The 14,586-nt window shown below is 43.3% G+C and overlaps 1 protein-coding gene across 5 annotated transcripts in view; it reads left to right on the top strand.

The window, feature by feature from the left end:
- The first annotated feature begins 67 nt into the window (after positions 1-67).
- Positions 68-14,586, top strand: part of arid4b (AT-rich interaction domain 4B) — a 35,905-nt gene continuing 21,386 nt past the window's right edge. For 3 of the 5 annotated variants that reach the window (XM_031874167.1, XM_031874175.1, XM_031874141.1), the window contains exons 1-3: positions 68-243; positions 2,359-2,407; positions 11,543-11,653. In XM_031874167.1, the coding sequence (XP_031730027.1) occupies positions 2,402-2,407; positions 11,543-11,653 (117 nt within the window). In that variant the 5' untranslated portion in view covers positions 68-243; positions 2,359-2,401. The other 2 variants (XM_031874158.1, XM_031874148.1) reach the window with 2 other exon arrangements.

Raw genomic sequence — 14,586 nt, 5'->3', positions numbered from 1 at the left:
GGCGAGTGTAGTTTGAGGAGAGGCGGGATTATACGACTGTCAATCATTATCAGGAGGCGGGGCATCACAGAAAGAGCTCGAGGAGCTACTCAACAACAGCAGCGCTCTGCGAAACCACTTTTACCATCAACATCCACCTACAGACGACGTTAAAACCTGTCAGATGTCTCTCATAAATGTTCATATGGATTACTAATACACCTTCGTCGAAAAACAGAGGTGTTTCTCAACTTGACAGCATAGGTAAGCCTGCTTTTGTTCGGCAAAACCATCGCTATTTTGAACATTTTCTTTACTAGCTTGCGTCTCTGCTGCCATCGAGCCAACCTTGACGTTAGCTAACTTGTTAACTAATGCTGTGATGTGTTTAGGGTTTTTTATGAAATTAATGAATTAGGAGACTCGACAGCACAAAACTGACGGCCGAGATTACTAAATAAACTTAATCAGATGCATAATAAAGTTATCGTCAGCCACATTAATCCGATGAGCACGGTGAAAGGCTGTGCTGCTCCGGGGCTGAATAGTTTCTCCGGAGTGTTGTGTTGTTGAGCGGAGGAATCCTCGACGAGCCTGTCATGGTGTTTCTTTATAGCCGTCTGAAGTGAGATTACACGAAACCATCAGAGACCCGTATATACGATCGACATCGCTGCAGGATGTGATTAGTCGATCAGCGACCAAACGGCGTAGTTTAACAGGTAAATTGCATCGTCAGGCGTTTCTTTTGTGCCACCAGTACCATTAGCTCCTCACTAAATACTCGTCCAGTGTAGGTTGGACCAGACGGGCTATATTGTATCTTGTACGGAGGAATTCACGCGTTTATCTGACCATATGCGATGTGGACTAGTTCCCCCCTGCTGGATAGGACGTTATTCTCAGTGTGTGTGTGCGTGACCAATATTTTGCACGTTTCCGTAACTGGCAACCCCATCGCTGACAAACTGTCTGGGCAGGACTCCGTACTGAAGAGGGTTTAAATGGACTCGATGCTGTAGTTAACTACGGCACCAGGGTTGAAGAGCAGCGGGGAAAGACGACCGAGGCTCAGGCGGTGTATGTGCATTTTTATTTAATTTGTGGTGGTCAATCATTCAGTTGCAGCGGCTGGTCTAGCAGCTCGTCTGGGCGGATGACATTATATCCTCCGCGATCATTCAGCCACAAACGAGGGCTGCGACCTTCTGCTTTAACGATGAAACCTACTCGGTGTTAACGCGATGTCGCTGTGTTACGAGTCCTCCTCGAGCCTTGACCTTGTTGCGAACCGTTTTTCATCGACTTGTTTCTTTGTCAGAAGCGACCCCACTCCTCGTCACTTAGTGAGCAGTCAGCGAAACGAGGAGAACATTGTGTGAGGATAGAAAGTGAGTTTTAGCCGCACGGCCCGATACTCACTTTGTTCAACTTGACGCTGTTATTAGCACCGTATGATATTTCTATAACGGTGTGGTTTAGCGGCTAAAAGATTAATTTTATTATCGCTCTCTCCTCGCTGTCGAGTGCGTGCTCCTCTCCGCAGAGAGAGACAAGGGGAGAGAAGCGAAAACGAAAATGAACGGTCTCGAGGGGCATTTTTTCTGTAAAAAAGACGACAGAGAGACGAGTCTCTCACGGGTTGCAGGTGAATGGCGACCACCGTTCTCGCAATTTCCACTGTTTGTTCGCTGAAGTGCTCTCTTGGTTTCCTTTTTTTTTTTTGCCGACTTGTCCGCTACAGAAATGGCGTCATCCTCTGCTGTGGTGTTGGGTTAGTCAGTGCAGCGCAGACAGACAGCGAGCACCACGCTGCCGTGCTCGAAAGAACCGAGGACATCACTGTATATCTATCACTTTATCCTAAACCACTTGGTCATGCGTGCATTTGAGGGACTGGTAACTAGTTACTTCAGTGTTTGCTCGCCCTGCGATGCCACAAGCAAACTGTGGCTGCTGACTACAGAGGCGTTACATAAACGGCTTTAAGGGCTCTGCGAATGAGAGTGATCAGCAGCCTGCCACGGTTTACTTTGCAACACAGATATCTTTGGGGGGGGGGGGGGCTCTGAAAGCTCGCGCACACACACCATCAACACAATGCATTAGCCAGGATTATTTAAGGAAATTATCTTTAAACTTTTCTTGAATCAATTTACAACCTAAATGAAAGCCCACGCTCCCTAAAAGGAGATCTAATGTGTGGAGACAATGTTAAAGTGTGAGGGTCTGCCACCCAGACTATTATTTTGTTTTCATGGCATCCAGCAATGAAGCAGAAGAAGTGATGTCATCATAACATAACCGTGCCTTGTTGTGGCAGACTGAAGTTAGCACCCTCTGTAATGTCTCAACAGCTTCTTCCACCTCTTGTTTCAGCCTCCGCTTCGTTCCACGGGTCACCTAGAGGACTCATCGAGAGATGAAGGTATGTTCTTTACCTTTTCTTGCATGTGTTTAACGCCACTGGAGCACTACACCCCTTCTGCACTCTTAGCCCAATTACATTTAACTCCTGCATAAGCAAGCTTTAACCAGGCACATCAAACATAAAATGACAAATGTAATATCGTTATTCATCCCTTTTGTTGTCATGAATAAGGCTGGTGTGGACTTCTACTAAATGTCAATGTTGGTCTTAATCAAACACAGTGAGGCAAGTGTTTTGGACACCGGCCAAAGTAAAACGTTTATTTCATAAGCATGACATTGAGGGTCTCTAGCTGTATTTGCAAACGCATATTTGGAGATTTAATGTTGATGTTGTGCTTTGTTATGCAATGTTATTGAATTACATGCTGAGATAGGGCCTGGGCATGTAGTGGCATATGTGATATTTATAAACTACGTTCATAGAGAGCTAAAAGTGTGGTGCGCAATTATATACGAATGACTGATGATATATGAAAAGCTGTGAAATTTACAAATCATCAAAAGCTCTGGCGGTGTTTTCTTCGGCCCTACTCAATTTAAAGAAGTCCCGGCTCTGTTCGTTTGGTAAATGTTCTGCGGTGCAAACTTTCTTATAGTTCCAATGGATCAACAAAGTTGTGTCTGTTGTTATGCCTGCAGGCTGCCGTGGTGTCGTTTGTTACCACATAAGCCAAACGTAGAGTCATAACACGCATGTGTGTGTGTCACTTTTTGATTAAATTTACGACCTACATAAAGTTTGACAAGAGTCTGTATGCAGTGTAACCGGATTATGGGGAAAGAATAAATCAAATACAAGATGAGAGCCACTTTGGGATGGGAGAGTTGGTGGTGGACGAATTAAAAGCTGGTCTGGTAATGATTTGTAGTCTGTCACTTTGGCCCTAATGATGCTGTGCTTATTGTGGTTAATCACTGTACCACCACCCACTACTAGCAGTCTACCAAAGCAGCCAAATAAAATGCAACCAAGAGCATCATTGGATGTAAAAAAAAATAGTTGCATGCTCTTTTTTTTTTTCATTTATTCAATTTGTTAAAAAAAAAAAAGAGAGATGAGGAAATCATTTTAGATCTGGTGCGAGGCTTTGTCTCTGCTTCTGAATCTGAATCTGAATTTCTGCTGCCTGCATTCCTGCTTGTCCGACTAGGAGCGCTGACTTGAACTGCATGATGATTTGCGGTTATGTAATAAATAGTTCGTGCCACAGGAAGACAATGGAGTTCTGATTGTCATGTTGAGAAATGCATTCCAGTGCACAGAGAGCATCCAGTCACGGATTAAATAGAAACCAATTCACACCGTAGGCTAGCTTTGCTGCTTAATTTCATACTGTCTACTTTAAATAAGCTAAATATGTGAAAGTTCATTAAACTGTTGCCGTTAGGGCCCGTGACCATTCTGCAGTTATTATTCTCTCCAGCTGGATAGCAGTAGCCCGTTATTAGGTGATGATTGTGTTTACACTTGCTTATTTTCATCATTCTGGTTTACTGTTGTAGCGTTTGTTGTTTTCATAGTGCTCAGATTCATCGTGATCTATCGGTGCTTGAGGACTGCCCATTTGTTTTACTGCTCTGTATATCAGGAGCATCTGCTCTGTAACTGGGACAACTTTTTCATTATGCTCGCTTAGCGTTTCATGTCACTCTGGCTTATGGTCCGCAGCCATCCTCCACCAACTGCACACACACACACACACACTGCTTTAACACTGTGTGCTGGATAAGACACTTCGATAAACATCCTAAGAGTCAACCAATGTGTTGGATAATTGTTTGAAATCATAATTATCATCTCGTTATTACCTTAAGATAATTGTTTGAATTCTTGATTAACTTAATATTTAAATACCATTGCTTGAAAGTGAATGAAGAAAGTCCTCGCTCAAGCAAAACAATCTGTTAGATGCACTCAGCTAATGCACGTTGTCCATGACCTCGGTAACCTGGACACGATTTAATAAATAAACTAAATATTTTACAACGTCAGATTTAAGCATAACGGTGTAGTCGACGTGCCTTTGACTTCTAAAACTTAACCGTGATAAGAAAAACGGTGACTTAACGTATGTATGACTATTCACTGCATAAGTTAAGTTAAAGGACCGCTCTCACACTATTGTAAAATGCAATATGATATATAGGTATATAACATAACGAATGTATGCGTTAAAAGACTGGAGGTGTGGGGTTTACAAGAAATGTGCATGTAGGAAGTCTGATGACATTTAGGTAAATGTAGGATTCAGCCTATCTAGGGACTACATGTCATGATTTATCTGCGCATGTTGCTTCAGTTTTGACCATTTTGTTTGAAATCAGTTTTTTTTGCAAGTTTATGGAAGTGTGTTACTAAATTGCTGTGGTGCTCTTTTAACTGTAATTGTCAGTCCAAAGTTGCTCTAATGTGTCAAAACAGGAACTGTTCAGCTGCAGGAGTGAAATGTGTTTAGTTAAGTTAATCCTGCATTTAGATGAGTTGACAGCCTGTGGTGATACGGTACTGTATGTACTTAAGCATTTAGGAAGAGACCCATTGCAGATCAGGTGCAGTCAGCTGCTGTAGATGGAGACCAAGTACTTTGTTAAGGGAGCTGTATTTAACATTCTAAACATTAACATAGCAGCAAACAACTATCTGCTATGTAAAGATATAGTGCAGTGATGTCTACCTGAGCGGAGGATGAAGTTGCTCTTCTTCTGTGTGTGTTGTTCTCAGAGCTTCTCCTTGCTGTGTTGACATAGCGCTTGCTTTTAGTGCACGTGAGCGTGCCCCACTGATTAGCTCACGGCTGCTCTGCACTGCTCTCGTACGGCGTCCTGACTGATGAGCGTGAGATGGGTAACGCGTAGAGTGTGTAAGCGTGACCATTTGTAGAGCTGTAAACATCTTTGTCAAGGAAGGAGGGCTTTGAATTGAATGTATGTGTCTCACATCAGCATTATATTCTACTAAAACCCCCACAGAGGCCATATTGAAAAGCTTAAGAGACGGCTACAAATCATTCAGCAGACATATGCAAACATTGGGAATTTGCACTTTGTAGCTGTCCGTACTTTGAAGTCCTGGTGTTTGGCGAGTGGTCAGGGCATTAGCTTCTGTGAAAATGTAAAATCTGAAGAGTGGTGTACTTGGTTTGAATTGTTTGTGATACTCTGGGGAGTGAATTTGCTGGACAGGCCTGCGTTTTTGGGAATAAGTGGGTAAAGAAAAGGTATAAAGATCTTTTTTTTTTTAGTTTAGTTTAAAGCTGCCATGGCATTGCCAAGGCAACTCGTGCCGAAGCACCAGTCACTGGAACTGTGGTGACTTTGGTTTGGACAAAGAGGTGATTCACAGCAGGATTATTGTATGTGTGAGCTCGGCTGGGAGGGAGCTTAATTCTTTCCTGCATGCCTCTTGCATGTTCCTTTGTTCGGCCTACAAGCCTGTTCATTATAGCACAATAAAATGGGTCAGAAACTATCGTTTATGATGTTACAGTCATGCGGATTAGTGCCTGAATTGTATTTTCTTAAAGGTGCGGTTTTGTGTATCTTGCATTGTAATTCCTAGACTGAAGATCATTGATTTGGTACACTTGATTTCATTCAGACATTTAACTGTTGCGTCACCCTGTGTTTACACCACCCTCACCTGGTACAGCTGAATATTTACCAGTTCATGTTCACAGCATAATTTTTCACTGTCGTGCAACTTGAAACATACAACAGTGACACGTCCATTCTAACAACTGCACATGTCATTTTAGTTTTAAGAGGGCACAACATGTGGATGAAATCCTGGACAATGGCAACAGTAGTGACCTCAGATTTCCTTTGAAAATTGTTAATACAGCGAGAGTGAGATAAATCATTGGTGTGAAAATACGACACAAAGTGAAACTCTGAAGGGAAGTCACACATGGTAATGTAGGTGGATCTCTGGTGCCAGAACAGGAAATTCACAAGACACAATAAGACGATGCACTCATACACACACGATGGGAAATAGTCAGAAAAAGTCCACAGTAAGTTGATGATAGTAGGTTGGCCTTTCATTTTAACAGTAGTAAGTAAAAAGCTGAATAACACAGAAACACTTCAGTAAATTGAACTGAAGTGTGGCGCGTGAGTAAATGTAGTTAGTTACATCACTACGGACAAATAACCCGCTGGTGGAATGTGAGTGGAGTAGTTGGCATCACTTCAACATTTCCAAAATGCTTGTATCACAAAGATGGGTGGGCCAGACTTGGATTGGGTCCAGTATAAAGTCCTGCACTTCACACCAGAATGGGACGATTTAACAGGTCTGATGGAGATTTTCTGGAAGTAATGATCTGAGCAATCATTGGTTGTCTACCGCAGTCTATTACGGTGGATTATGCGGAGCTAGAATAAATGACTGATCCACTCATACACTCTCCAAACCATAAGACTCATTACAACACATTGGCTGACTGTGCAGATTTTGTAGGTAACAGTTCAGAAAAGATGATGCTTTGACTGATGAATGTGCAGCATATCTGAATCTGAAACACATATATACGTAGACGTGAGCATCACTTTGGCTTTAGTTGTAGCTAATCAGCGAAGGGGGGGGGGGGGCTGGCTGGCTATTTGCAAAGACTGGTGCGTGTGTCTCAATAGATTAGTAATGGGTTTCTTCATGCTCCCATGGGATGGTCTCCCACAAACAGCCAGTGGTCTGTTGAGAGAATGACCAGGATCCCTTGAGCCCCTCCCTGATGACTGACATGAACACCATAGCAAATTATGTATCACCCCACAAATGTGCTGTCAGTATTCTTCTTTTTTTTTACCTACTGAGAGTATCTTTTTTACTGAGTTGTAGAATAAAATTGCTATAGTCCCTCAAGCTGTCCAAGAAATGCACTATAAGCAGCAGCAGCTTATTTTCAACTGGCGCTCGGCGGAGCTGGCTGTTAAATTTTTCATGACCTGAGAGTCTTTTATTGAGCCGAAACTGATCTCATTGTGCTGTTGACAGTGTCACCGCGGTATATTTAGTTTTGAATGATTTCAGAGCTGTGACTTGATGGAGCAGCGTTATCTGTTGCATTCCCCGACTAGAAAGACGTAAATACGGAGCAGGCTTCTCTAGTGATCAGTCAGCATTCAACAGCCAGGACGGACACTCCAGGGATTTACTTTAGGTCGTTCCTTTGTGGATGGGGGCGGGGGGGAGGATCTTTTAAAGCATGAACAAATAAAAGTTGTTCTCTAATGTGGTATCTGTGCGCGTCTGACTGATATCCAAGTCGATAATCCTTCAGTGGAGCTGCACTTCTGTGAACACTTTAGGTTTGTGTCTTTCCGTGCCAGCTGCAGTTGCGTTTTGTCGCCCCGTGCCAACTCCCATTTGTGTGTGTTTAATGAAGTACATGTGCCTGGAAAGCGCTTTCCGTATCAGTGGCACTAGGTGAATGGCCAGAGGGCCGGTTTTGATCGTACCCCTGTTATTACCATTACGGTGACTTTTGCATGCAGCAGCTGAAGCAGCGCTTGTGATGAATTCTGCTCTGCTCTTCATGTGGCAGCATCTTGGATGAGAGCCGCTCCTGTGAGGTGTGTGTGTGTGTGTGTGTGTGTGTGTGTGTGTGTGTGTGTGTGTGTGTGTGTGTGTGTGTGTGTGTGTGGCGGGTTTTTTTTTAGCTTATTTTTAGTCTGTGAAAGGATGTTACACCTCACAAAGGCACAGGAATTCCGCCTCCCTGAGCTTAGTCATCTTGATTGGTTGTTCTTCTGAGCGTGTCTGTCGATCAGTGCCTGCAGGAGTGATGGGGAGTGATGTGTTTTTCTCCAGATAGCTGTAGTGTGATCTAATCCATGGATAGATTTAGGAGGCGGGGCATTATCAGTGGACACGACAAACTGCTCTCTGTTTGTGTCGGCATGTGCGCATGACAAATGTAAATCTGGCCTCAGCAGTGTGTTATCACCCCTGTCGTGTTAAACTGGGGTGGTTTGGCAGCCGCAGCTGTCAAGATAACCCAAGCTGCCCCTCCATGAGTCGGTAGCATGACTCTTCCTCCAAGAAGAGGAGAAAGGAACAGGCTTAGAGCAGGGGGAAGCTAGAAGGAGACGTACTAGACGTATAGGAGAAGTATCGGTGTGAAGGAGGAGAGAAAGAAGTGGTGTACAGAGTAGCAGTTCAGCTTTGACGAGAGAGTTGGTTAGCTGGTGGGAATGTAAACCTGGCGTTGGCTGGGGCAGCTGGTGCTGAGGCCAGACCGCACTAGAGACTAATGAGGTGTTTATCTGAGAGTTGGGGAGGCTGAGATGCTCTGGACTCTGCCCCTGAATCCCATCCGTCACAATCCATGAGACACCGGAGAAGAGGCGCCCTGTCCTGGTTTGGCCGAGCCACGGCCTCCCTAACACAGAAGACGCAATTTGTCCATCCGTTAAAAATCTTGTTTCTTGTCTCATTTTGTATTTGCAGTCAGTTTGAGTTGAGGTTTCAAAAAAAAAAAATTTCTGGGTGTTTGATTTATTAAAAATTTTACATCTCAAAATGATTTGTTTTTTTTATTGCACTTTTATATCATAGATAATAAACACATTCACTATTTTGAAACACTACTTTTAAGTCAACAGAGGATCCTTACCAGTTTCTCACAAAGCTGGACCGGGTTGTTCCACTTGTTAAACCACCGTCCCTATCTGTAGTATAGAGTACACTGTACTTCTTCTTTAATATCAAGCATCCTATTTGCACAACAGCCAAACTCTGGTTATTCTGCATGAATACTTGGCTTGGAGTTCATTTAAATCCGGTTGGATTTAATTTATTTAAAGTGGGTCACGCTGAGGCGAGTCCCATAGTGACGAACCTCACTCTGTTATCAAAGAACCAGGGATTCAGAACCCAAAGTTTTCTAGTTTGCCGATCCAGATAATCTCTCCGTTAATGTCTCCTAAATACGTAAATAAATAAATCAATTATTTTTTTGGTCTTGTGGTTTGTGGCCCAAAATCATTACAAGTTGCCGGTGTCTGTCGGATAAGATAATGTAGGATTTAGCCTCCGGTAACAAATAAATTAAAGAGGGACATGAAACCATTTTTGTTCATTTGGATAATTGGACGGTGGGTATTTTTAATCTTATTTCTGTTTCACCTGCTACTCTTCTATCAGCGGGGCAACACGATGCTCATGCATATGCAGTGAATTTCACCGAGCATCATTAGCAGTTCAGGGACGACACAGATTCCAAATCATGTTTATGTGACCCTGATACTGATCTGAGACATTCAACATTGAATACCTGCCAGGTTCAAAATCCTGATTTAATATTTATATTGTACTACTTCTAATGTAGACGTGCATAAATACATCCAATACACTTGTGTCCTTAATGTTACAGTATGTATAGTATCCCTGCAGAGGGGAGTGTAGGTGTGAGATGGTTGTAGGACTGAGGTATGAGCAGCATTTAGAGTACACAAATACACAAGTTCAAACACAGTATTTAATCAGTTCTAGCATTTAGGAGTCAAATCAGCTGTTTTTCTCTGTTAACCGGAACTCCCCTTTTGAAACTGTTGGCTACTGTGTTGGCTACCATGTCATTCAAGGGTTCGTTCACGTGCCACACCTGAGGAACATGCTTAAGCGTTCACACAAAGGCAGTACTGTAAGTCATCTCTGTGTACACAGAGTCTAACGGGTTACAATAGACAAAGGAGCAGGATTGATGAAGATGATAAAACCAAAATCAGCATTAAGTTTACATCGCTGGTGTAGTCTGTAGTTGGAATGGCAACAATGAACAGCTGTTGTGTGCTTAGAAATAAAGATTTATCTATTTTATGTTTCGCTCTCAAAGTGTGTGGATAAGAAAACATATCTTACATAGTCTTACAAGTAATTAACTTGTAGTATGAAATTGAATATGCATAAAGTGTTTGGAGAAATGAGTGCTAAATGAACAGAGCCATCTTTAGGGATTTTTGTGGCTAGTTTAATGTTAAGTTGTTAGGGAGCTTGTTCAATCCACTGGGCATTAGTACATTTTATTCATCCATTCAGAAAATAAGATGTGTTTTCGTATTTAGTGCTGCTAAAAAAAGTCAGGGATGCACCGTAACCGATGTTAGGCCGACAATGACTCAATAGCTGGATGGGATATCTGTGACAATAGGGCCGATCTATTCAGTACAGTTCTATGTTTATATGCCTACATGAAAAAGGTTTACACTTCAATTGTAATTTGTGTAATTCCTTTGTTGCTGGTGTACCATTTATTATTTTAATGATAAATAACAATTCAGTAAATCTATATCCATGTATTTATGTTACAATTTGTTTTACAAAGTTGGTAAAGCAATTTAAGTCAAATCTGATGTCGCTCACTTCCACACAGTGAGGCAGACCGCTTATTAATCAAACCCTGGTATCACACCGGTACTCGGTATCAGCTCACACCCAAAGCCCGGGTGTCGGTATCCGGACTGAAAAAGTCGGATCGGTGCATCCTCCCAATTAAAAGGTACATTTGCAGTTTTGCTTATAGAAGAGGAGCTGATGTTTTCCTCAAGTAACACACAAAAGAGCAGTGCAATGTTGCATTTGGTCTTGATGTGTCCTGTCAACAGGAAGCGTGCCCACACATTGGGTCTTATTCTAGAAAGATGTCTAAATATACCTCCGCTAGGTTAATGGAGCCTTAGAGAAACAGTAAATCCATCTCCACACTACATGAACTACAAACATCTTCTGCCCTCATCCACACTCTGAAAGTCTGTCTTTCTCTGTGTACCCAACCCCTCCGCAAATCTGTTCTTGAGGGGGGGTGAACAAAAAAAAAGGTTTGATAAACATCCAATGATGACACAGGATGGTGCTATTTGTTTCGAATAGCTTCTTCTCTGTAGTCATCAAAGCAGTAGTGAAGTGGCCTTTTTGTCTGCTCCCTTAGAGGCTTGTTTTCCAATACCCAGAGCAGATGGTGTGTGTTTTCCGTGGATGAATCACTGAGGCAGGTGGGTTTTTGCATAGCTGGCCTACACTATGTGAAGCTTTAATGTGTGTCCTCCCGCCTTAGCTGTGAGAATACACCTGTGTCGGTAAAAAAAAAAGGCTTTGAACTCACTGGTTTCTTATTTTTATTTTCCTCAGACTCTGGAGGAGCCCCCCTACTTGACAGTAGGGACGGATGTTAGTGCCAAGTACCGAGGGGCTTTCTGTGAGGCCAAGATCAAGACGGCCAAGAGGCTAGTCAAGGCCAAGGTAAGTCACATTTCAAAGTGCTTATGATCCACAATTAAAAATGCATAATGTGTCTGTGTTGTGTGTGAAGTGGATCGCAGCAGGGCGAGGGGCTCTTGTCTTTGTGCGAAAGGATGAAGATCACGCAGCTCAGCTTTAATGTACAATCAGAGTGGATTGGATTGGAGATGGTCACATTTAAAAGATGTTCTTGTCTGTGATGTTGCACAAAATCCAGCTGTGTTGCTTACATGCTCGAGCTCTACCACCTGCTTTAGGTTGTTAGTACTGCTCAAGTAGCTGAAACACTGATCGGGGGCCCCAGATGTGACAGATGCAGAGTCTGGCCTGGCCCACCAGGTACCAGTCACATCCTCAGGCGCCCACCCTTTTGCTTTCTCGTTTTGTCGCGGGGACGGCGTGATTGCCGTTTCCCCGATGGTTTGATGCCTTTGCCGATGAAGGTGTTGCGTGATGCACGTAGTACAGTGTCTCATTTCCCAGTGGGGCTGAAGCATCTGGATAATACAATAGAGACGGCTCGCTCGTCGCTCGTTCTGCTGGAGTGTGTGGGAGGAGCAAAGATTAGATACTGGCTGTTTCTCACTGTGTCAATGCACCGTAGTTCCCCCTGTAGAGACAAAAGAGCAGTGATGTGCTGCCATCCTGGCGCTCCAGCTGAAACCATCAGAGGACTTTTTGTCTAACGGACGGAGACAAAACAACATGCCATGTTAGACCATGTGATTTTCTTAGTTTAGATATTGTGGACTAAAATGAAGCTAATAGGGTAGTCTCATCTCATCTCATAAATTAATTACCATGCTAATTGGCCCGAGTGTGGGTTTGTTTTTGGGTGGCTGTAATATGAATGTGAGGCTCTGTTACACAAACGGAGAACATGGCAATTATTCAGCAGTTGTTGTGAATCTGAATATCCCGCTGTAATGGATTCCTCTTTAGCTCTTTGGTTCATTAATCCCGGTCTGCTTGTTTAACAGAGTCGACGGTTGCAGCATATGGCGCTGTTGTGTTTTCAGTGATTTTTAAAGCCCAGTAAAAGATCCGTATGGCATTCTTATTTATGACGACGATCCGTACTGGAATTAGCACCATGTCGGCGTCACTCAGTGGGACATGTTCGGCACACGTTTAATCAGTCAAGACTGTGGTACAGTAACAAGTACTGTGTCGAGAGCGCTGCATGATATATTCAACGTTCACAGTACACGTTTAGCAGTTTTTATTCTAGATTTCACTGCAGAATGTAAATAAAGGAATCGCTTGAATGAAAACATCGCAACCATTTCAATCAAGTTTTAGAGTACTGTTTGTTGTTCACCACCGGACCACTTAAAAAAAAAAGAAGTGATATCCACACTCTGTTTTCTTGAAAGTAAATAAGGGGATTAATTCCCTTCAGCTGCATTATACATTGTGGCACAAAGCCCTAACTGGAGGCAGTATTAATGCAAACAAAGTCAGAGGAAATACAGAGTGCAGAGGTGAGGGGATGCACATTCAAAAGGGCACAAAGTGAAGGCGAATACGCTAAAGTTAGAAATGTTTTCAACTGGTGTCCCTCGGCCAAATGATTATTGAGGTGTGTTGTTAGCTGGAGATCATGTCCTTTCACCATTTGCATTTTCAAATTTTGGAGAATTTTTCGCTTCCCCCTTTTGAATTCAGTGCTTTGAAACTGCCTGCAGCCCAGTAACATTTTACTGGAAGAAAGGCTCTTTTAACGTGATGGACTGTGAGCTTCTGACAAACCTATTCACATCACATCATACATTTGCTCGAGGCTCTATTTTATCCGAAATATGGCTTCATATTCTAATATTTGATGTTGAGGCTAAGTGGCTGCACACTTTGTGTGTGTGGTTCCAGACTTTCTGTTGAACCGTGCGGCAACCAGGCTCACAGTTAGGAGGTTGTCAGGACGGCTCCTCCCTGGGAAGAAAGGGGAGTCCTTTATTCAGATGGGCGGGATTGTTATCATCTCCAGAACTGGTGAAATTCAGCCTCAGGAAGCGTTTTATTCCGTTCTCTGCCATCTAATTTTATGAGATGACAATTTAACAGCATCTTACACTATGTATTTCTTTCATTCATTGTCTTGATGCCGCCATCATAGCGAGACTTTGATTGCTGTTGTTCTGTTTGAAAAGCGACTGAATTTGTTACCGGCAGGCTTGTTTTTTCTGAGATGGGGTGCTTAACATCTCTCTCTGCCCACCATATGGCGGCTGATTCTAAACTAAATCAGCCGATAAAAGCGAAGCCAGTTTTCCATTAAAATTATGTTACTATTTTACTCGCACATGCTCTCGAAAATGACTGAAATTTCCCTCAGGAAACCGAGAAGGTAGCACACGAGCCTGTTGATATATCAAGCGGGGGGGCATTTTCTTTTCACGCTCCCTGGAAAATATGTGACGATTAAAAAGTGTGTGTGCGTCTGCCTGCCTCATGCTCTTTTCTGTCACTCAGCGTTGCCAGGTCGCCATGCAGATGCAAGATTACCACAGCATGATCAGATTATGATCTACTGTGGCTCACTTAGGGGAGGCTGCAGAGGGGGGGGGGGGAGTGTCGGTTAGTGTTGCCCTAACGATCGCAACAGGAACCCACTGCAGTTGGCTCCAACAGATGCGGCGCAGTTGCCAGTTTGGGTGGGTGGGTGGGTGGGTCCCCCCAGTCACTCAGCGATGCCAGAAATGAGCCGTTGCATTAAATATTCACACACTGCTGCTTGCCTAATGACACCAGGAAGTCTTTACTAGCATCTGAAATCACACCGATGTAAAGCAGCACACCTGCGTGAAAGAGTCCATCATTGTAATCAGTGCTGCCTCTGTGAACTGGAGGACGGTGGTGGTGGGGGCCCGGTCAGGCCCTTGGGGAATTGTTTGTTTATCCTCATTACTGATTCCCTCTTCTCTCTCTCTCCC

This window comes from Anarrhichthys ocellatus, unplaced genomic scaffold, assembly GCF_004355925.1.
Source record: "Anarrhichthys ocellatus isolate YVR2014 unplaced genomic scaffold, GSC_Weel_1.0 scaffold3, whole genome shotgun sequence".
Lineage (NCBI taxonomy): Eukaryota > Metazoa > Chordata > Actinopteri > Perciformes > Anarhichadidae > Anarrhichthys > Anarrhichthys ocellatus.
Note: the sequence above shows the minus strand (reverse complement) of the source record. Positions and strands in the feature narration are given on the sequence as shown.